Source organism: Taeniopygia guttata, chromosome 4, assembly GCF_048771995.1.
Source record: "Taeniopygia guttata chromosome 4, bTaeGut7.mat, whole genome shotgun sequence".
Classification (NCBI taxonomy): domain Eukaryota; kingdom Metazoa; phylum Chordata; class Aves; order Passeriformes; family Estrildidae; genus Taeniopygia; species Taeniopygia guttata.
This window is the reverse complement of record NC_133028.1, coordinates 27,222,557-27,243,396: the sequence shown is the minus strand read 5'-3', so window position 1 is coordinate 27,243,396 and position 20,840 is coordinate 27,222,557. Positions and strand designations below refer to the sequence as shown.

The 20,840-nt window shown below is 37.6% G+C and overlaps 2 protein-coding genes across 5 annotated transcripts; both read left to right on the top strand.

Moving 5' to 3' along the window:
* The first annotated feature begins 247 nt into the window (after window positions 1-247).
* On the top strand, window positions 248-14,507 carry NMU (neuromedin U). 4 transcript variants are annotated; one of them, XM_012573492.5, is made up of 10 exons: window positions 253-830; window positions 3,641-3,699; window positions 6,956-7,003; window positions 7,102-7,161; window positions 7,741-7,770; window positions 7,876-7,926; window positions 9,949-10,023; window positions 12,136-12,189; window positions 13,530-13,569; window positions 14,166-14,507. In XM_012573492.5, exons 1-9 carry the CDS (start codon window positions 689-691, stop codon window positions 13,563-13,565), a joined length of 555 nt encoding a protein of 184 aa, XP_012428946.4. In that variant the 5' UTR covers window positions 253-688; the 3' UTR covers window positions 13,566-13,569; window positions 14,166-14,507. The 4 variants fall into 4 exon arrangements, with proteins under 4 accessions (XP_072784282.1, XP_012428946.4, XP_030126967.4 ...); XM_072928181.1 differs by lacking the exon at window positions 7,741-7,770 and having other exon boundaries at window positions 248-830; XM_030271106.4 differs by lacking the exon at window positions 9,949-10,023 and having other exon boundaries at window positions 266-830.
* Window positions 14,508-14,697: 190 nt separating this feature from the next.
* On the top strand, window positions 14,698-20,317 carry PDCL2 (phosducin like 2). The gene is given in 7 exon segments (XM_030271108.4): window positions 14,698-14,810; window positions 16,281-16,429; window positions 18,335-18,426; window positions 18,428-18,477; window positions 20,110-20,214; window positions 20,216-20,244; window positions 20,247-20,317. Coding segments are annotated over 7 exon segments (609 nt in total).
* The last annotated feature ends 523 nt before the right edge of the window (window positions 20,318-20,840 follow it).

Sequence of the window (20,840 nt, the reverse complement as noted above, 5' to 3'; positions counted from 1 at the left end):
TATGGTGACTTCAGTTTCATGGTGTGGCATTGTGTGTATTGAAGGCATAGGAAAAGTCTGGAGGCAGTCACACCTCTGGAGCCGGGGAGTCTCCAGACAATTCAGTGACCAGTCAGCGGATGCTGAGACAAAAGGGTGCCCATCCCCAGAGCCACCGATGGCTTCTCCCACATGCAGGCTTCACGAGGTTTACTCCCAAGTTCAGCTAGCTGGAGGCAAATCAGCTAGTGGGCCCGATTTCCCCGCTTTAAATCACGCCTCTCCCCCGCGCAGCGGGCTGGGACAGTGTCTGAGCGCCCTTCGCCGCCCTCGTCTCATCGCTCGGAACATCCACGGCAGTGCGGGAGCGCTGCCTGCCGCGCCAGTCACCGCGGCTCCCGCAGGGCTCCGGGGGATTAAAAGCACGGGTTTCTTTGTTAAGGAGGGAGTTCATAAAGGGCGTGGAGCCCGGCCAGCGCCTCGGCTCCGTGCGGAGCAGGGACCCCGCCGCACGGCGCGGCTGCAGCGGCCCTGCTGGGGCGGAGCGGGCTGAGTCACCCGCCGCCGGCCCCGGGGGGAGCGGGCAGCCCTCCCGAGCCGGGCTGGGGCTGGGCCACGTGTCGGGGGGGATTTAAAAAATTGGGGCAGGCAGCGAGGACATGCCCAGAAGAGCGGCTGGCGGAGCGGCGGCGGCGGGAGCTCGGCGGACATGGGACACCTGTGGCACCCTCAGCCCCCCGCGGCCGCCCCCGAGCGCAGCCCGCGGCACGGAGCGGACGGCGCCGCGCTGCCCGGGTCCCCGCTGCTCCTCCTCTGCCTTCTCCTCGCTTCCTCCATTCCTGCTTGCAGAGGTGAGGCTCGTCCCGATCGCAATCCCGTCCTGGCCGCCAGCTCTGCCCATTATCGGGGAGCAGGGTGCCCGCAGCCTGCCAGCCTTGCGGGGCAGCTCCTGGCACTGCTCCGGGGATGGGTCTGGGGGGCTTCTTCCCGTGTCCCGGCAGGGTTACCCTGTCCCGGCAAAACACTCCAGCACCTTGGGAAACAGGCTTTTGTTGAAAGAGATGTAATTTTAAGTATGATTTACTCTGATTTTAAAAGGTAAGAAAAGACTTGAAACAACATGTGTCACAAAATTGCAGGACAAATTAAGACCTTCTGTCACTCATTCCAACCTATAAATATTGCTATATTTATCAGGTGAGGAATCCTGAAAGTTGCAATTTTTGTAGCAGGGGGCTCTTGTGAAACATCCAACGGACTGTTTAACAAACCATACTCTCTTTTCGACTCTATTTTCCCACCTCAGATAGATTAGCTGCTTACAGCTTGTAAAGTAATGTAACAAAATGCCGTGCAAGGACCATTTCTATTTTGTTTGTATTTCATTTGTGTGATTTGCTTTAGTTGTGAGGGCTTTTTCCTGCTTTTTTTTTTTTTTTTAATATCAATAACGAAAGAAATCTCATGGCAGCATACTCAATATGTTAAAAAGAAGTTCTGAAGATGTGGAAGAGCAGAGGGAAGGAAGAGGAGCACAACGGACGGCAGTGGCACACAGTATTTCATCACTGTTCTCACACAAATGATTGCCAGGAGCTTGTTTAGGGATGCAGTGGAGGGAAGAGAAAATGTAAGAAGATGTGAGTCGCAGGCTGTGCATCTGGCATTCTACTGCCTTGAAAGAAATTTAATTTCTTAAAGATGGCAGAACTGAAGGATAGGAGCGCAAATGTGCTACCGACAATGTTGATTTTGTAGAAAGATTTCCTCCTCTGTGTTCCCTTTAAATAGTACTCTTTTCTTCAATAGCACATGCTTCTTTCTTTCTTTCTCTCTGTCTTCTCTCTCTCTCTTCTCTCTCTTGCCTTCTTTTTTTTTTTTTTTTTTTTTTTTTTTTTCCCATTCTCCCTATGGTTTTGTTGTGAATATTGCAAAAAACCTTAATATTTCACTGTGTGTGCTGATGTGGAAATGAATGAAGTCCTTTAGGTACTGCAGCCCTGTTCTGAATGGGGTGATGAAGGAACACTGCTCAGTCTTTGGAGGAACACAGTCCTAGGTTCACAAAATAGATGGGATTGCATATGAAATAAAAATTTCTGACTATGTAGAGAAGGGTAAAGGAAAGTGAGGAGTGGGAAATAGTTTATCTTCTCTGTCCAGAAGTTTATGCTACAGGCCAAAAAAATGGAGAAAGTTATAATACTCAGGCTTTCCTGCTTGTTGCTCTAAGGTTTACTAATGCATGCAAATGAATTTCTTTAGGTCTTCCTGAAAATCCTTGGGAGCCAGTCAGTTGCAGAATTGGTGTTCAGAGATAGGCAGGCAATGCTCTGATGGGGAAGGTGTGCTAATTTGAAATATTGCCCTGTCCCACTCTTAACTAGGATACTAATCTCAGGTAGCACTCCAGTTTGAATACACTAATTTAAGAGCAGAAGACAACATAAGACAACTGTAGCACCTTTAATTTATTTGGCATTTTTCTTTGAAATGAAACAAATAATTGGAAATCAGTTTCCTTGTTATGTGAGCAACTCAGAGATTTTTTAAAAAATAACACTTCTATATAGTGTGAAATTAAGATCCCCTCTAATTCTTTCTCGGGGCAAAGCAAACATCCATAAAAATTGGTTGCCTCAAGTCTGCGCCCGTACAAAAATGTGGTTTTGAAATCCATCCCATTCCATTAATGCCTGGAACTAACTACTGTTGTGATTATTGTTATCAGGAGTAAATGTAAAACAAATAACATGATGGCATTTATTCCCTGCTCCCTGGACATTCTAGCTAGGTCTAGAGGTCCAGCACCAGTTTCCCTCCCATGGGATTTACAGCACATCCCCTCACTGACATCACTGCGTGGTGTCTGACATACTCACAATTTGGTGATGCTCATTTCTGTTACTTACAGAGACTCTAACAGTACACTGCTATCAGAAATACACTGCCAGGTAAAATAATAATGTGGTAAGAGGGACATTCTGGACATTGAGCTGGAAGGGATACTGGGACAGTGACTTCTGAATCTGCAGCCTGGGTGGGTAGAGATAGAGAAAGGAGATCCCCCAAGTTAAGCACAGCTTCGCTGCATTGTTATGCAATTAAGAACACATTTAATGTACTAAGGGACAAGCTTTTCCACATCGCATATTCAAGACAGAGGAAACAAATCCAGTTACAGATGAACTATCATCTTGTCAAAACATGTTCATATCATGGGCACTATTCATATGCAATCGTACATTATGTAGTGCATGTTCAATTCTGCAGCTGTAGCATACAAGAAGGCAAGAAGTAGAGTCCAGATCCTCAACTCACAATGCGTGCACTGGAGGTGAGCAGAGCTCTCAGAAAGCTCATGGTAGTAGGAACTGGAATGCGATTTTCTGAGTAGGCCTCAGTGAGGCCTAAGTAACCTCCACACAGTTTATTGTTATTATGTGAATGCCCATATCTGCTGTGAATTGTGAAAAAGCATCCTGCTGTGTTGCTGAAATAGAGCAGGCAAAAACCACAGAGCACCCAGGTCACAGACTTCCTTGGACCAAGCAGCTCTCGGCCTCTGCAGTTAATAAGTGTGCTAGGTACGTCTGATGTGGGACACTTACACAAAAGACCTTTGCTGTACAGCATTGCTAAGCACAGTTTGTGCTTCCAGGTGCACCAATGCCATCCCAAGCACTCAAATCAGATGAGGATTTGCAGCTGTTGAAAGAGGTAAGCATCATCTGCCATGTGGTATCCTTCCATTTCTTCTCTGCCCATGCTTGCTACAGTCCCACCTCACTATCCAGTGTTTCTCTTGCACAGAGTTCAGCTGTATTTTCTTCCACTACGTCTTCCTGTATGTCTCCTATCCTGGCATCAGCAAAGAGGTGAAATATTTATTTTTCCAGGTATTCTGAACAGTTGCTTCAGGAGGATGTTGGTACTAAGTGCTGAGATGTCATTCTGAGAGGAGACTGTCTTGTCTCAATGGAGAGCTATATTTGATAACTGTCAATGACCAGGCAGACACTGTCCCTGGAAGCATCACAGTGTCCCTCACATCTGGTAGCTTTATAGTCTGTACATGATACTCAGGAATTGTTTCAACTCATCCAATCTTCTTGCATCCTCTGTTCTGCACACAAGGTTGGGACACTGTTCAATCCTATCCTAGCCTCTCAATTTACTAGGTAAAGGACAATGTACTGTGTCAATTAGCCCCTCTAACATTTGGCTACTGATTGGTATCATAACTTCCACTGTCATCTCTGAAATGAAAGTTTGTTGAGTGTGACGCATGTGTTAACACAGGCTCTTCCCTGCCCTTTTGGAACAGATGGAGTGGCAGGGCATAACATGTGGAGAGGGTTTATCCTGTAACTTGCATGTCCTGGTGTTCTGCAACTGTCAACTGTTGTGTTGACATTTAATTTAGTAGCTTTTGATAACATTGGAAAATAAGTGACTCATCAGGGGGGCAGATACAGAGAGTAAATGTCTTCTGATTGGGACAATTATAGGAGACATTCTGCTTACTGTCATCTCCCCACAGCTCCTATTGGACATGGTGACTCAAAACCTAACCTATTCTAGACTGGCACTTGAATGAGCCCTAGTGATGCTTATCACCCAGGAAAAAATGGTCTCTTGGGAAGTAAGATCCTGATAGCTATAAGGAGTTTTTGAAAATTAGTTATTTACATTCTGTATTTAAAAAGCTATTTTATACATTTCTGCATGTCTTGATAAGATTTGCTGGCTGTAAGATTTGTCCCTGTGGTACCTGGAAGCCAAGATAAAGGTCCTGTAGATTTCAATGAAGAAAATGGTATGCATAAGATACTAATTTTTTTTTTTTAATTTTGTAATAGAAGCAATATAAAACTTACCATTAGAACCAGAATTATGCTGGACTGGAAAGGGTCTAAAGAAAGAGAATTAGATATATAGTCACATACCCTAAATCAGCATAATTACTCACTCATACTAGGTCACTGGGGTTTCATAATGTGCAAGTAAGTAATAATTCTTCCCTCTTTGCTACTTTACTAGTAGATCATTGAGGAGAATCCCCGCCTCCAAATAAAACTAGTATGTTCCAGGAGTGGTTTTGAGTTTATAAAACTGAGAACTTTGTAACTAAGTATTTTGTTTCATTACTTGTCTCTTACTTCCTTTTGTTTCTTTATGTTAATTAAGCAACCCCAAGCAACTTGCAGTCTCCTACCCTCAGATGACATTTCTGAGACAGGAGAGAAAATTTTGGAGCAGAAGCATAAAAGACAGAAACTACTAATTTTTTAAAAAGAACTTAACAGAAATGGTGGCTTTTCCTCAGCCCTTGCTTTGTCTGTGAAGGTTTTAGCTGAAAGATACCATTGTGTTGAACACAAGGCAGTACTTGGCTTGTTCTGCTACTGAATTATGGTAGTTCTCTGTGTCAAGTAAATAAACAAATAAAAACCAAGTCCAAACAGTCCCCAAGAGGAAACAGCCCTTTTTTAAGCACAAGCTTCCAAAATTACTTTAGCTTGATTTTATCTCATTCATTGCTGACTTCTTCCTCTACGTTTTCTTACCCCGAAACTAGTGAAACACTCAAACACTTGCAAGATGAAAGAAAAAGTGAACAGAGAGGATGTGTTAGCAACAAAACCTATTTGAAAAGGGAATCCTGTTATTAGTTTTAGCTATTAGTTTTTCCACTATGTCTGCTAATGCTTTCTCATAGATTGTCTCTGGAGAAATGAATCATCTCCTGTTCTGGAGTGCTCAGATAAGCATTATTTTTTTAAATCTCTTTTTTTCTTTAATGTTTTCTTTGCTAATGCGTGTCACTTAGTGCTTTTTTTTCTATAAAAATTTTGCAAAAACAATTGCATTGCCTGCTCTATCAAAAAAAAAACCCAAAAAGCCACTGTGTTTTATATGCAGCCTGTGAACAACATGAGTGGCAAAGATTTTTTTTTCATCTAACACTACCAAATATTACATGGAAAAAATAGCATGTACTGATGGAGGTCACTATGATACAACTTTGAAGTTACTTAAGAAAATTGTAAGTTGCTTTTTGTCATCATTATTAAATTGTGCAACTTCTGTTGCAGTGCTGGAGACTTTTCCTTACAGAATACTCTGAGCTTTCAGTGCTGGTAATATTATTTCCCTGAACTCAAATACCTTTTATTCCATTTCTTATTCCTTCCCTAGTAATAACTTTACTAAAAATTAGTCAGTATTACGTTATTCTTTCATCTTGGAAAGGAGACAGAAGGAGGATATAATTGATACAAGGTTATGAACCGTAGGGGTAGGAATCACTTGTTTGGTACTTCTTCCAAGAAAAGATCATGACAGCACTGAATGAAAAGAGCTTTGAAAAGACTGCTGAAGACAAACAGTAGTGGTGTTTCACACAGTGTTTTGGAAACTTCTGGCACAAATTGAGTGGTGTGCATAAGATGTGCCAGCACATGTCATAATCACTCAAGGGATGCATGTGCCATATGCTTGTAGGGATGCTGTAATCTAATTGAAAGAGTTGTGTTTGAGGATCGATCCTTGAATCCCTTGCCTTAGTTTTGTCATTTTCTTCACAGTTGTGTATAATTCAAAGATATTGCAGAAGAGATTCAAGTTCATAGTTCAGGCCCCAGATGCTTACAATCATAACTTAAAATATGTCTTAGTCTGAGAAGTTTGCACTTAAGAGGGATATGTGGTGGGTAGGGAATAAAGGTCACAGATGCATATGTTTGTTCAGGTCAAGCAAGTATAAGTTTGTTGCTGTTGTTTTCTTTTCTTTCATGGTTAAGGCGCTTTCCCCCTTTGAATGCAAGGTATTTAATGAATGGACCTATAAGGATGCCTTACAGTAGGCAAACTTCCCATGCCATTATCTGCATTTACCTTTTTCTGAAAATATGCATATTTCACTTGTTTTTATTAATCTGACTTCCTAAAAAACCTGTGTTAACCCTTACAGATAGATGATGCATGTTCTGCTTACCTGTCCACAGATTCTCAGCCTCAGGTGAGTTGGACAGAGGTAACTCTACTATTTGGATACTGTTTGTTATATACAGTAGAATTGGAAGTGTGATACATAAGTTCCCGTTTTCTTTGCATTAGGTATCCAGTACCCTGGAAGAACTTTGTTTTTTGATCATGGGATTTTTCCAGAAACCACAGGTAACACACGCTTTGTGTGTGTTAGCATTGCTTACCTAGACTGCTTAGCATTTTTGAAGCCTGATCTCTCACTGTACCATTGTCTACAATGAATTCTGGGGACCCAGTATGCAAAGTGTCATTCAGCACTGGAATTACTTCTATCAGTTTTTACTCTGAAATGCCATGTGCCAGAATGTAACATCTTGTAAAGACAACAGGGATACATCAGTGTTTGGAAAATTATCTCCAGGTTGAGTACATGGTGTTAGGTGTTTTTTATTGCTCTAGATTAGAAAAACTATGAATTCTCAACACACAAAGAAATTTACTCAATAAAGAAATGTACTCAGGAGAGTCTGGGGATGAACAAGGGAACATCTCATAAACACATCTAACTCTTCTAGCGCAGAGTAATCAATGCTCTGTACAGAGTTTGAAATGATTAGTTAGATTGATATGAAAAGACATATAATACACCTGCCAAAGAAGAAGGATACTTCAACCTAGTGCTGAAAAGATTATGTATTTAATCAAAATTATCCATTGTTCTTTTTATTTTATGAATAAAAGCCTTTCTACCAACTATTATTCCCACAGGATTTAGATGAGAAAGACAACACCAAAAGGGTAAGATGTCTATATATGTCCTACAATCACTAAAAAAAGGCAAGAAAATCATGAAACTCTTGCCCTGCTTTGTAGTAAAACACGACTTTTAATTTTTTTGAACAGTTCTTATTTCATTATTCTAAGACTCATGACTCGGGCAACTCAGATGTCATGGTAAGTGGCATAGAACCTCCTTATGAGTGAGTACATGTGTGCTTGTATACAAAACCAAGGCAATATTCCTTTTTGTAGTAGTCTCTCCAACTGTATAGCAAGCTCAGGTCTGGGAGTTGCATGTTTACAGTACAGAAGGTGTTTTAATAATATAGGAGAGGATGATCAGTACTGTACAGATGTGGGAAAAAAAAATTGAACAAACTCAACAAAACATTCATGGAATCCCAAGTGAATCTTAATCTTGCAGTTTCAAATTTTAAGAATGACATCAAATACTTTTTTTCGGGTATTGGAACATAGCACATTCAGTGATACAATGTGCACTTACAGGACCTGAGAACATGACCATAACTATTAGATACTCTTGAAAGCATTTTTATCAATTTTTAATTAAAGTGTATTAATTTGCACATGTCATAAATATATAGAGGCAAAATAGTGTTTAAGTCTCACTTGAACTTTGGATTATATTTTGAATGAAAAGTATAGTTTAAACCATGGCCAAGAATTGTTGCTCAAAAAGTATTCTCATAAACCAACAAGCCAAGTACATGATCCATTCTCACTTCTGAAGTGCAAACATATTCTGTTATCTGTGCGCATCTATGGGCCATAAGATTTTGAGAGAGTTAAACATATTCATATTTTCTTGTTTCTTACCAATCATTCTTACATGCCAATGCCCATTTCTGCCTTGTTCTTTACATTTTTCCAGAAATATGTGGTGTATTTCCTAGAAAATGACATTGCTTATATTGGTGTCAATGTTTTCACGCTACAGCTGCTTTGGAGGCTTTAATGGTAATTAAGGCACAGTGAAAAAAGCTATTTCTGTTGCTGCTCCTACTCAAAAGGTTACTGCATTCCACTGCACCACCATCCTGAATACCTTTGCTGCTGCTCCCAGAAGATTACTGTTCTCTCTTTTGGTTTAGCTGTTAAGATGACAATTTTCTAGCCATTCTCAGAGATACTTACTTAGGTGAGGTCCATCATTTCTCAGATTTTTAAGCTCTCTCCACTGGCTGCAAGACAGAGCCCAAATGGACAGCTGGGATGTTCAATAACTACTTCAATCACATCAGATTCCTATGTTTTTTAGGTATTATGATCCCATATTGCCTACCTTAGGCAGATAGCACAAAATTGGCTACAAAGAAGCAAGTTATTTTTGCTTATTAAGTCCAATAACACTTTGGTAACTCTACTTACTCCATATATTACAATTCTCTTAAGTGCATTACTTTTTGAAGAAGTATTGTAGTAAAATGCATTAAAAAAAAATACATTTATATGAGTTGAAGGTTTAAATTGGTTAATGGAACACAGCTTTTTTATAATTTATTTCTTCCTGAGGACCTCTCTCCAAAATCCCACATAGCTGTGTTTTTCCAGGGTGAGTACTTTGCACACAATGCCACTGTGCATAATTAGGCTGTCTGCAAGCTTAAAGTCTTGTTGAACAAAAGGAATTTCATGATTGGAGCTTAGATAGAGTGACCAGTGTCATGGTTACAAATGTCTCTTGGGAATGGATTTCTACTGTACACTGCCATTTAGCAAAAAATACAGGGGTTTTTGTTGCCATTTATTTTGAAGTAAAATGAATTTCTCAGTACAACAGAGGTTGAAGCTGCTAACTTCCATAGTAGAAAATTCTAGAAGTGTTAGTAGGAACACTGTGTGGAAATATTCTCAGTACCACTCATAGAGACTGAACAAAGTTTGAGTAATTCCAGGAGTCTGTAAAGGGTTCTGAACTTTCAATTAGTAAAGGTGAGGAGATATAGCTTTTCCCTCCATCACTCTGTGTAGTGTAAATATAAATGTTGATTCCTGTTTGTTGTCAAGTCAAAATGTTAAAAAAAAAAGTTTTCAATTAATAAGTTTCTCAAAACTTCAGTCCTTTATTGGTCCATGCTTGGTCCACGAGTCAATACTGCAGAAAGAGACTTTTTTTTTGCATCATAAGGACCAAATTTCACTGTTGCTCATGTATGTGTGTTCGTGTCCTCTCAGTCATCTGTCCTGCATCCTTTACTGCAACTCGTTCCTCACCTTAATGAGAGAAGACTGAAGAGATACAAACTGGACGTATGTAAACTGAAAATCTGCATGCTTATGTTCTTATGCTTTGTGATTCTTGTAGACCTTTCTGCTTATATATTTTGGTTGGACTACCCAAATCTCGATGTCACACAATGTGCTTCAGGAAGGATCATCTTGCTGCTGATCTTTTTTCTTCCTCATATTGGGAAGAAAAACAGAACCTGCTGTACATAAACACACCCACCTCTCTTCCTGACTAGATAAGGAATTGAAAAGGTGGATGGGTGAAGGAGAAAACATGCTCTATTAAATTCATTTTTTCTCTCCAATTTGAGACAGCACCAGATTTTTTCACGGCTTTGATTTTTCTTGAGCTACAGCCTGCCTGATAGGATATGATCTAAGAAAGAAGACTCAAGCATTATTTGGGCTAGTCAATATAAGAGACTGGGCAAAATGTCTTCTAAAGGGCAGGCATTAAAATAAAACTCTAAGTAATCATACATCTTCATGAATACATTTATTTCTGTATAATATATACATGCAGGTTTGTGAACAAACTTGCGTATTTATTATGGCAGGTTTTTTTAACATCTGCAAACCCTTAGTAATTTAGAAGGCAGGTGTTACAAAAATTACAGATTGTTAGCTTCAGCTGTTTACATAATACCAAACTTCTAATATGAACTCCAACAAGAACACGTAATCCTTAAGGAGGGTATGGTTGTAAGAGGAAAATGACATTAACATAAATCACAATTTCTCACTAGTAGTTTTACTCTTGACTACTTTTCTGTTCTGGATGAATTTCTTGCAACAGCTGCCTATTTTGTTCCTGTTTTCAGTTTTTTTCATACATTGAATAGAAAAATTAGAAAATATTACATATGAATACCATAAGACTCAAATGGCAAGGTACAGAAAAATTTTTACCCTTTTGAAATATAAATATAAAAAATTATAGTAGTGATCAGATTATAAATCCAAGATGGACGTTTCAAATGCAGATAATCCTAGAATAAGAAGGACAATAGAAATAAAAATCATACAGATGTTCTGTGTACAGTAAGAAACTGAATACAATGCTATATGTGAAGAATTGAAGTCAGAATTAAAATCAGTTCTCTAAAATAATGTATAGTTTAAACTCAACTTCCTTTGAAAGCTTCCCTGGATTGAACCTGCTTCTGTAGTTTGGAAATGATGGGAGTCATCCTGTTTTACACAATTGTCACAGCATTAGAAGAGAGCAGATGTGATTCCTTTCTATGACACTTCACCTTATGATGTTTACCCAAGAGATCATAGCACCCCAGTTTTTAGTTGTGAAATACCCCCATTGCTAAATAAAAGCCCTCTTCATTTTAATGTTCTGGTAAGCATAATACTGAGACTATTTTGTTTCTCAAATTTCTTGTCTCCCCACCTGCAGGACAGACACATCACTCCTATCTGATACCAACAGAAGCAGATAAAACACTGTGATTAAGCTTATGTGTTCTCTAATCATGAAGGTCTCATTAAAGCAACTGGATACCTCATGCTTTGTACTTGTTACATTTAAATAGAATTTCTATTTTCTTCATCATTTGTTAGTCTCCTTCCTATATAGATCACTAGGCAGCTGTTTCACCCTGTGTGCAGCATGGACAAGATAGACTATCACAAGTACTGCTCTTTGGGAGTTAATGTGAGAGGCATGGTTATGGTACATCTTTGGGAACAGTCTGGCATCTCATTCCTGGGAGAAGCCCAAGTATTTCTGATATTTAAACTTTGTAATTTTTGTCCTCCTGCAAGATGCAAAAAGCAACTCTATCTGTAGAGATGGCTACCATGAAGACATTCTTGTTGTGCCTGGATAGTGAACCCTGGAAAATCAGAGGCAAAGGCTGTTCATCATTCCTAGTACCATTCAAAAGCAATCTCACCTGACCTAAATCTTCAAGTGGAATTTGGCTCCATTCATATGTTCTCTTCTATTTCTATATGACAACATAAACTTTGTGTTACTGACATGGAGAAATGCACACAAAGCATTTAAGGAGTAAGACTGCATGTAGTACTGAAGAAATATTTTTTATATATACATAAATAACCTCTCTGTATGTACTAATTTACAGCTGTAGATATAATTTAAAATATTTTTTTCTTCAGGAAGAACTCCAAGGACCTGGAGGGATTCAAAGCAGAGGCTACTTCTTCTACAGGGTATTTTTTTTTTTCTTTTTGCTTTGTGGTGAAAGTTAAAAAAAAAAAAAAGTAGAGAAATAACCGAATTATAGAAAGAATTACTGTGATTAAGGATACTTTTTTCAGTTAGACCATTCCACCCTACAGTACATCTCCAGGTCTGCTCCTGACACTTCCTTGTATTAAAATTGTAGGAATTTTTTAAAAAGCATATTCCTAGGTTTGTGTATACATGATACCATTCTATACCTTAAGAAGTCATTGGTTATTTTGTATCTATTTGTCAGAGAAAGTTCTAGAAAATATGGCATCTTGGAAAAATCTTCGTAAAGCATTGTTCAATAGGGTATGTTTGCACATGATATAAATATGATCCCATGCTTACACACTGTGCTAGGTCTCACTTTACCATTTTCCTTCTGTTTTGACCAGTAAGGTATGAACCTATATACAGAAAAAAAAAAAAAATTCTCATGAGACTGACTCCACTATGTTCATCTTTTACACCATAGAGCCTTTTTACTTCACTTTAGCAAAATTGAGAAGGTGGCATGTCAGAAGTTTGAATAGTTCTCTTGATTTTGGTTAGTATTTCTACTTAAATAAGAAAGTGGCTGATGGCTTTAAATAAAAGTGTGGCTAGGGTTGTATTTGATGATCTTAAAGGTCTTTTTGCAAACTAAATTATTCTATAATTCAAATGAAAAGACCACAGATTTGTATAGTTACATTTCTTATGTATCAGGCTTGGATCCTTAGAATTGTTATGACTGGCCAAAGTTATGGGTAATATTAACATTGGTGCATTCATGCTTCCAGAGTAAAAGACAAATCCTTTTTAAGTCCAGGAAGAATTTTTTTATCAGCTTTAGTCCCTCAGCAGTGCAAAATATTCCTGAAAAACACTGCAGTGAAAGGAGAGAAAGTCCTTGCTTATGTCAAAGAATACAGTCTAAAAAGAAAATCATTGAGGGTGTCAAGTGTATGTTTGTCAATAGCAACAAGCACTTATAATGCAATAATTATAACAACCAGAAAACACATTTTAAGAAAATGCAAAAAGAATAAGTGAAGTCACTCTTGAAGTGACTTCTTATGGCTTTCTCCCCTATATAAAATCATACAAGATGGAAAATTCATTCTTCAAATCAATATGCAGTAAATTTTAGTGTGTAATTCTCCTCCAGAGGTAGATACAGATTAAACAATAACTTATCTTAGGTCTGTCTTTGACAACAATTATAATGACACTACTGAGAAATTCACTAATTTCTATATACACCAAGTTGTTTGGAGCTTTGTTACTAAATCTTGTCAGTTTGGCAGAATATATAACTTACTGAATATTTGTCTTTCAGCCACGTAATGGAAGGAGATCAGTGGATTTTCGCTAAGGAGGTATTTATTTAATGCTTTTGATCATGATCTACATGTAAATTAGTTCATTTTTATCTAAATAGACCATGATATTTTTGTTCAGAAGTTGTCACAGAAAGCCTTTAACTGTGTAATCAGCTTAGACTTCCACCCACAAACTTTCCCCAGATGTGTTAAATACACTTAGATATGTTAATTACACCTACCTTCAGATGAAGTGAACAGAAGCTGTAGGTATTCAGTTCCCAGAACAGAGAGCACAGAGGTGTTTCAGGCAGCAAGAAATGGAAAATATCCCAAGTTTGTAAACAATTTGGGAAGTACTGATGATGACAAGTAAGTCTAAGAAAGAACTGAGTCAACTACCCGTCAAAAGAATGCTGAGAAGTAAACTGACATCCTGAATGTAATTCCCTAATCTCACAAAGATAAAAAACTCACTCTGAAACTGGGTGCAAACTTCAAGATTTCATTTCAATGCCTGCAACTATTTGGAGAGATGTAAAAACGTAGATCAATACTATGTGTTTTCTAATGTATTTTATTCTGCCATCATTTTTAAATCTTATATCAACTTAGAGGTATATCAACAGCTAATACTCTACCTTATTTTTCAGGATTACAGATTCCTGACTTAGAACTAAAACTGCAGGAATGCTGAGTACATGGACATACTGTTTTCCTTACAATAATTATTTGTCATTAATGTACAATTAAAAATCACTCAAATGTAAATATTCTTAAACCAGATTCTGTTAAGAAGGTCTTTACTATCTTGATTATATTAAAAGCATATTAAAATTATTTGTTTCCTAGTGTTATGATGTTTACAACGACATGTAATTCAACTGTAAAAGAGTCATTGCTTGCTAGCAACAGACATTGCCTCTGTTAAGTAAATTTTCCTTTCTAAATAAAGGCCCTCAGCCAGACAGTTGTTTTAATGAGAATGTTTGCAATCAAGACTACTGTGCTTTTTCCAGAATATGTTGTGATTTGTGTGTTTCACCATCTGGGAAAAAAAAAAAAAAGAGAATCTCTTGTGCCTTAATAAAAGGAACCTGAACAAGTTGCATCTTTTGAAGAAATATTGTGACTTTAATTCAACTAAAATATAATGGCATTCTTTTTTAGCTATTAAGAACGCAGATGCACCATGGTTCTCATTTAGAAGAAGACTTAATTGGAACTGGGGTCACAATTCACTTGAAAACTCAAATGCTTCTGATGGAGATTGAAAGAAACTCTACTCAGAAGCATAAGTTAGCCGTACAATCTTCCCAGCTTACCTCACCGAGTTTACTTTCACAACAAAATTTTGTTAAATTATGTTGTTGAGGTTGTAATTATATTGAAAGTAACTAACCATTCAGCACTAGATGATCTTTAAGTCCTTTCCAACCCAAACCATTCTGTGCTTCTATGACTCAGTTTAGAAGTGGGTTAAAATTTTTAACACTGGTCATGGTTTGAATTGGCCTCAGCATTACTACTCCTGCTTCTGCACTTTTGGATGAGCAATAAAACTTCAGAAGGTAACTGGAAAAATTATGGCCTCAGAGGAAACCAGATTGAGAAGAACTTTTCCTCTTCTTGCCCACTTGTTTTTGCTCTGCATTTTAATAATCAACACTTCTTATAATGACATTTGTTCAATATTTATAATTTAATTTTAATTATTTTCACTTGGTTGCTTTAGAAAGGATTCTGAATTAAACATACAATGCATACAGGTGTAGTGAGAGATATCTATCCAGATTAGCAGTGCACATGTCACTATTGTCTATGTACATGCTCCTAAAAAATAAACTCAGAATCTTTTGAATAGTAATGTTTGCTGACTGACACAACTGCCTTCATCCACTTTCCACTCTTTTGCCATCAGATAGCACCCACATTACTGTTCTACTTCTTCCTAATTGCCAGTGGCACAGAGAAACAGTTTACACCACATTTTGCTTTGATGTTCTGTTAGAGCAAAATTATTTACTCTGAAATCTGGATATTTAAAAGAAAGTGTTGAACAGGGCACCGTGGAAATCACTGTTACACATCCTCAGTTGAGCTGAAGATACATTGGGCCACTGTGTGTTTGGAGGTGTGCTATGTTTGAAGTGGTATAGTCTCAACATTTGTCCATGTTACACAAGTAGGGCTCATTCTCTTTCTGCCTGATTAAAAGGTACCCCTCTCTCTGCCGCACCAAAGACGACTCTGCCACACTAAAGACACTTTCTGTCAGTCTTTAGGACTTTGTGCAATGACCAAAAATGTTCTCATAAAGAAGTTCTGAATCCCATTTTCTCTCTCCTGTTTTGGATAGTTTTCTAGGCATTTCAAGCCAGAAAGAATGGACAATTGGTTGTGGGTATCCCTTTTCTCTCATGTGCACAAGAAAAATAGGAAAAACAATACCTTGTCATGCATGGTTCCAGTTTTGTGATAGATAATGTTTTGCATATGGGATACATGCCCCCCATATGAGGGTGGCATGCCATTAAAGAAGAAAACTGTATTTTAGTACTGGAATCAAACTGTTCAAAAATTTTAATTGATGAAGTAATTAATATGACTATTACGAGAAAAATACTTTTCTTCTTCTAGCATAACACTCATTTCTGGTACAATATGGTTTCTAAATACACTACTGTAATAAAATGAAATTTCTTATGAATTACTATAGTAATTACTATAGTTTCACTATCTAATGCATTAAAATTTTTGTGCTGTAGTGGTGGTACCTGCAGAACGACAGCATCACAGAACGGGTCAGGCTGGGAGGGAAAACAGTGGGTCATCAGTTCCAGCACCCTTGCTCCAGCAGGGTCATTCCAGAGCACACGGCACAGGATTGCATCCAGCCAGTTCTTGACTGTCACCAGTGAGGGACACTCCACAACCTCTCTGGGCACCCTGAGAGCACAGCCAGCCACACAGCAGAGAAGTTCTTCCTCATATTCAAGTGGAACTTCCTGTGCATCAGTTTCTTTCCATTGTCTCTTCTGCTATTGCTTGGCACCCTGACAAGAACTTGGCTTGGCTCCATCCTTTGACACCCTCCCTGCTGACACTCATAGACATTGATGAGGTTCTGTCAACAGGTCCCCTCTGAGTTTTCTCCTCTTGAGGCTGACCAGGCCCATTCCCTCAGCCTTTCCTCATAAGAGAGATACTCCAGTCAATAAACTTGTGTCGTTTTAAAAGCCAGCTGTGGATCCCTAGTAAACAGCTATTGTGTTTGGTTTGCTTCTTATTCAAGGTAGATTTTAATGACTTATCTATTTCCTACTTCAGGAAAATGTTCATTTGAAGTTTATATTGGAGGAAAGCTCAGGGGAGACCAAATCAAGTCAATAAATACCTGAATGGAGGGTATAAAGTGAACAGAACCAAGTTGTTTCCAGTGGTGCCCCATGAGAGGACCAGAAGACATGGGTACAAACTGAAAAGCTGGAGGCTCCCTCTGAATACCAGAAAAGTTTTTTTTACTGTGAGGGAAAACAACTGAAATGTTGCATAGGCTTCTTCCTTGGTGATGCTCAGAAGCTGTCTGGACATGGCTCTGGACAGCCTGCCCAAGGCTGATGCTACTTGAGCTGGAGGGTTGAATCAGGTGACCTCCCTTCCAAGCCCAGCCAGGCTACAATTCTGGAAATCTGTGATACACAGCGCACTGTTCTTAGGCATAACTATGACACAATCAACCTAATTCTACTATTTAATAGGACTAGACTGATCATTTTACTTACAGTAGAAGACAGAGCCAATTTGCTTACGAATTTGGGTTCAGAAAACTTTGGCACCTTGTAGTGACTTCAGCAATTGTTGTTATACCAGACATTCACATGTTTATTTTTGTACATATTTTACAAGTTACTCTGCTGAGTTCTGCCCAGCATTGTATTGTAACTAAGAAAAATGAGGCATGCAGTTTACACAAAATAAAAAAGCTAATGTGACCAAAACATTTCCTCTGTCTAGATTCTACCTGTACTTACTGCTGATGAATTTTTAAAATTACTAAAATAATTCTAGGACTAACACACTGTATCTAGTAATGTATTTTCATAGAAAGAAAATAATTAACATAAATATGTGGGAGTTGTGAACCAAAACTATAATGTATTGTTCCTAGAGTATAATAACTTAGAGTATAAATTGTACATTTATAATTTCTTTTTTATTTTTGGTGAAAAGCAGTTCCACAGTGGCTTTCAGTTCGTGTAATTAATAGCTGCTTTTAGTTAAACAAGTTTCATTATTTTCCTTTTCTACCTTGCAAGTATTTTTATAGACGAAGACTGCCATCTACTGACTTTACATTTCAGTTTTCATTGATTATTTTACAACTGTTTTTTTAACTGTTTTGTCAGCAGAGGCAATTCCCCCTTAAACTAATCTCATATTCAGGATTACACAAATGTTTAGTACCTGCTCTAATGTTTTCTTGTTTCATCTCAAATGATAAATGCTTTTACAGTTTGTTTGTTACCCAGGTTTTCCAAATCTGATACTGATGAATTAAGAAAATTAATTTTAATGTTGTATTATGGAATAAAGATTGGCATAGATGCCTTTCTAGCTCTAAAATGTTAAGACTGTGAGCTCAAGAATTACTCAAATAATTTAAGTAATTGCAATGCACTAAATATTATTTTAAATTGTAAAATGTTTACAATTTAAAATATAAAATTTTAAATAAATAAAATAAAAAATAAAATTTTAAATTGTAAAACATGTAAAATGTTCCAAAGATGCCTATTATTATTTTTACTCTCTAATTAAGCAGCAGCACTTCTAGAATGGAAATGTCTTCAGAGGAAGCAAAAGTATGTGAAGCTAAGAGAAAGTTGTGGAAAGCAGTATGCGAAAGAAGTTTACAAATGCTCCAGAGGATGTTTGGGCTATAATTAATCTTTATTGGTCAAGGTAATTACATTCTTGCATAAGATATAGACTACTTCAATACAAAGAATTTAACTAGCAATTAAAAAAAAATCTAGAAAAATTAAATAAGAATGGCTAATGAAATAGCAATTTCTTAGAAGCAATGGAATCATAGGGCATCTGACCTACTTGATTTGTTAATTCACTTTGTGAGAGTTAATTGTTCACTTTTGTTCAAATACATGGAAGATTTATTTTGCTGTGCATGTTTATCACCTTGTATGTAACCTTACTGAGAACTATGGGTTTCACTAAGAAAGTGGTGTCCATTGTTTGCACTTGCTTTTCTCAGCAGGAGTGGTCCAACAGGATTATTCCACCTTTATTTCCCCTGTGACGTGAACAAATCAAAAGCCCATCAGAAAAAGTCTTAGTTATGCAAACCGAGGAAAGCTGGGGGACTTATTAATTTATCAGTGGCCCTGTAAATTCTCAAATGGCAGCAGAAGTTGTGACAGGATGCAGCAGAAATGTCAAAGGACTCCCATGATTGGTTCTGTGTATGTTAGCAATTCTATCAGATAGTTTTGTAAAACACTGAGAATTAGTACAGAATGTTTAATCATATTTTAGATTCAGACCAGTTTTAGATTCAGCCTGGTTAGAAACTCTCCTTTCTCTCTGACTGAACTGAGAATACCCCTACAGTTTTCTCTTTTCCTTCAAGTTTTTTGGGAGGGAGTTTCTTCTCAATTGTCAGTAAACAAATATTTTTTTCCAGGAGCAAAAGGAATAGGATAACCAAATGAAATTGTTAGAATTACAGCAATTTAAATTTCAAGATCTGAAGAGAGAAAACAGTAGCCTTTCTTGATTTTAATTTGATTTATATAAAGTAGAAGCAATTCTATATTTTGAGCATAAATAAGAACCTCTGAGGAAATTTGTAATCCCTTAGGAATGAGTATGAGTATCCACAAAAATCTCTCATCACTATTAACAAAACTGGCTCACCTGCCTTTGACCTCCAAGGTCCACAGGCCACATCAGATGATTTAACTTCAGCCAGATACAAAAAATCCTAATTGCTCAAAAGGCTGGAGGGGAACAAGAAAATTCCTGTTGGTTTTGGCATTTTCTGTGTCTGTGTTTTCTTCATCTGCTGGTTGGTTTTTGGGGTTTATATAGGTATTTTTAAATAGTAACTATGAAAATAATGAACATGGTAAGGCATGATAAAAATAAAAATATACAAAGGTTTTCCTGATGTTACTTAGGGAATGGAGAAGTATTTAGATGTTAAATTAAAATCTAGTTTAAATAAAGTGAAATGTATGTTACAGATTCAAAAACATTATTTAAACTTTACAATGGACAAAATCAGTTTTAAAAACTTAGGAATGAAACTGAGGCACAGTGCTTGAAGTGTCTGGTAGCTTTACTAACATGTTTTGTAGACTGTGCCTGCTATGTTTTTTTACTTCAACAGCTCTTTAAATCACAATGATCTTGGAAGAAGCTAAATAAAATTTGTCCTGCAATTCTTATAACAAATTAAAGTAGAAGCAGACTATAGGAAAAGGTACTTGTGCTCTTCAAATGCTTTAATAACTTCAGTTATTTTACACATCATTTACACTAGAACTGTCATTGTATGTTCTTATTCTTTTCTAGTATCCCAATGTGTTTACTGGTTAATGAACACCTCAAACTGCTGGCCTGAAAGTTTCCAGAAGGCAAGTTTCTCAAAGCCATTGTAAACTGCTGCACTCAGAATTACAAGGTGTTTAGCCACAATATTTATATATAAACTGGTGAAATACAAGGCAGGTTCATTGGGATAGCTAAACATGGGGGAAGAGATCTAAAGTCCACTTCTTAAAAGTTGAAAAAGTATTTGATTATTTTTGAAGGGAAAAAAGATCTGAAAAAAGGGCAAATAACGTGCATAAAATTTACATAATTCTGTGGTAAGACTATTGCCTAAGCACGGTATTTTGCAATTTCATGGTAAGATATTTTACTGAGATAAAAACATGTATTGCTTGAAAAAATTTTAATTAAGATCATGTGTTCTGACATAAGTTAGTTCAAATACGGTTTTCTACTCCTTTGGTAAGCCTCTTGGTGGATACCTACTGGCAGATACCACTGCTGGAAGCTTTTATTTTCCAGATTCAGAGATAACTAGTAGAAGCATTTCAGAGACAACGGCTTATGTGCTGTTATTGCCACTTCAAACTAGAACGCTAGCTAGTAGTTTTAAATGTAAATAGGTCATCAGGGACTTTAGATACGACTGCACAGTCCCTTCAAGTATCAAAGCTGGCTGCTATAAAAGTAGCATTGCTTCCTCTCAGCTGCCAGCCTCCCTCCCACTACTGTGGCTGCTGCAAGGGACACAT

Bases quoted from the DNA above. Each gene is read 5' to 3' on its own strand.
- NMU (XM_012573492.5), top strand. From the start codon at position 689: ATGGGACACCTGTGGCACCCTCAGCCCCCCGCGGCCGCCCCCGAGCGC. The intron at 7,771-7,875 runs GTAAGATGTCTA...TTTTTTGAACAG, and splicing joins AGAAAGACAACACCAAAAGG to TTCTTATTTCATTATTCTAA. The intron at 7,927-9,948 runs GTAAGTGGCATA...GTGTCCTCTCAG, and splicing joins CGGGCAACTCAGATGTCATG to TCATCTGTCCTGCATCCTTT.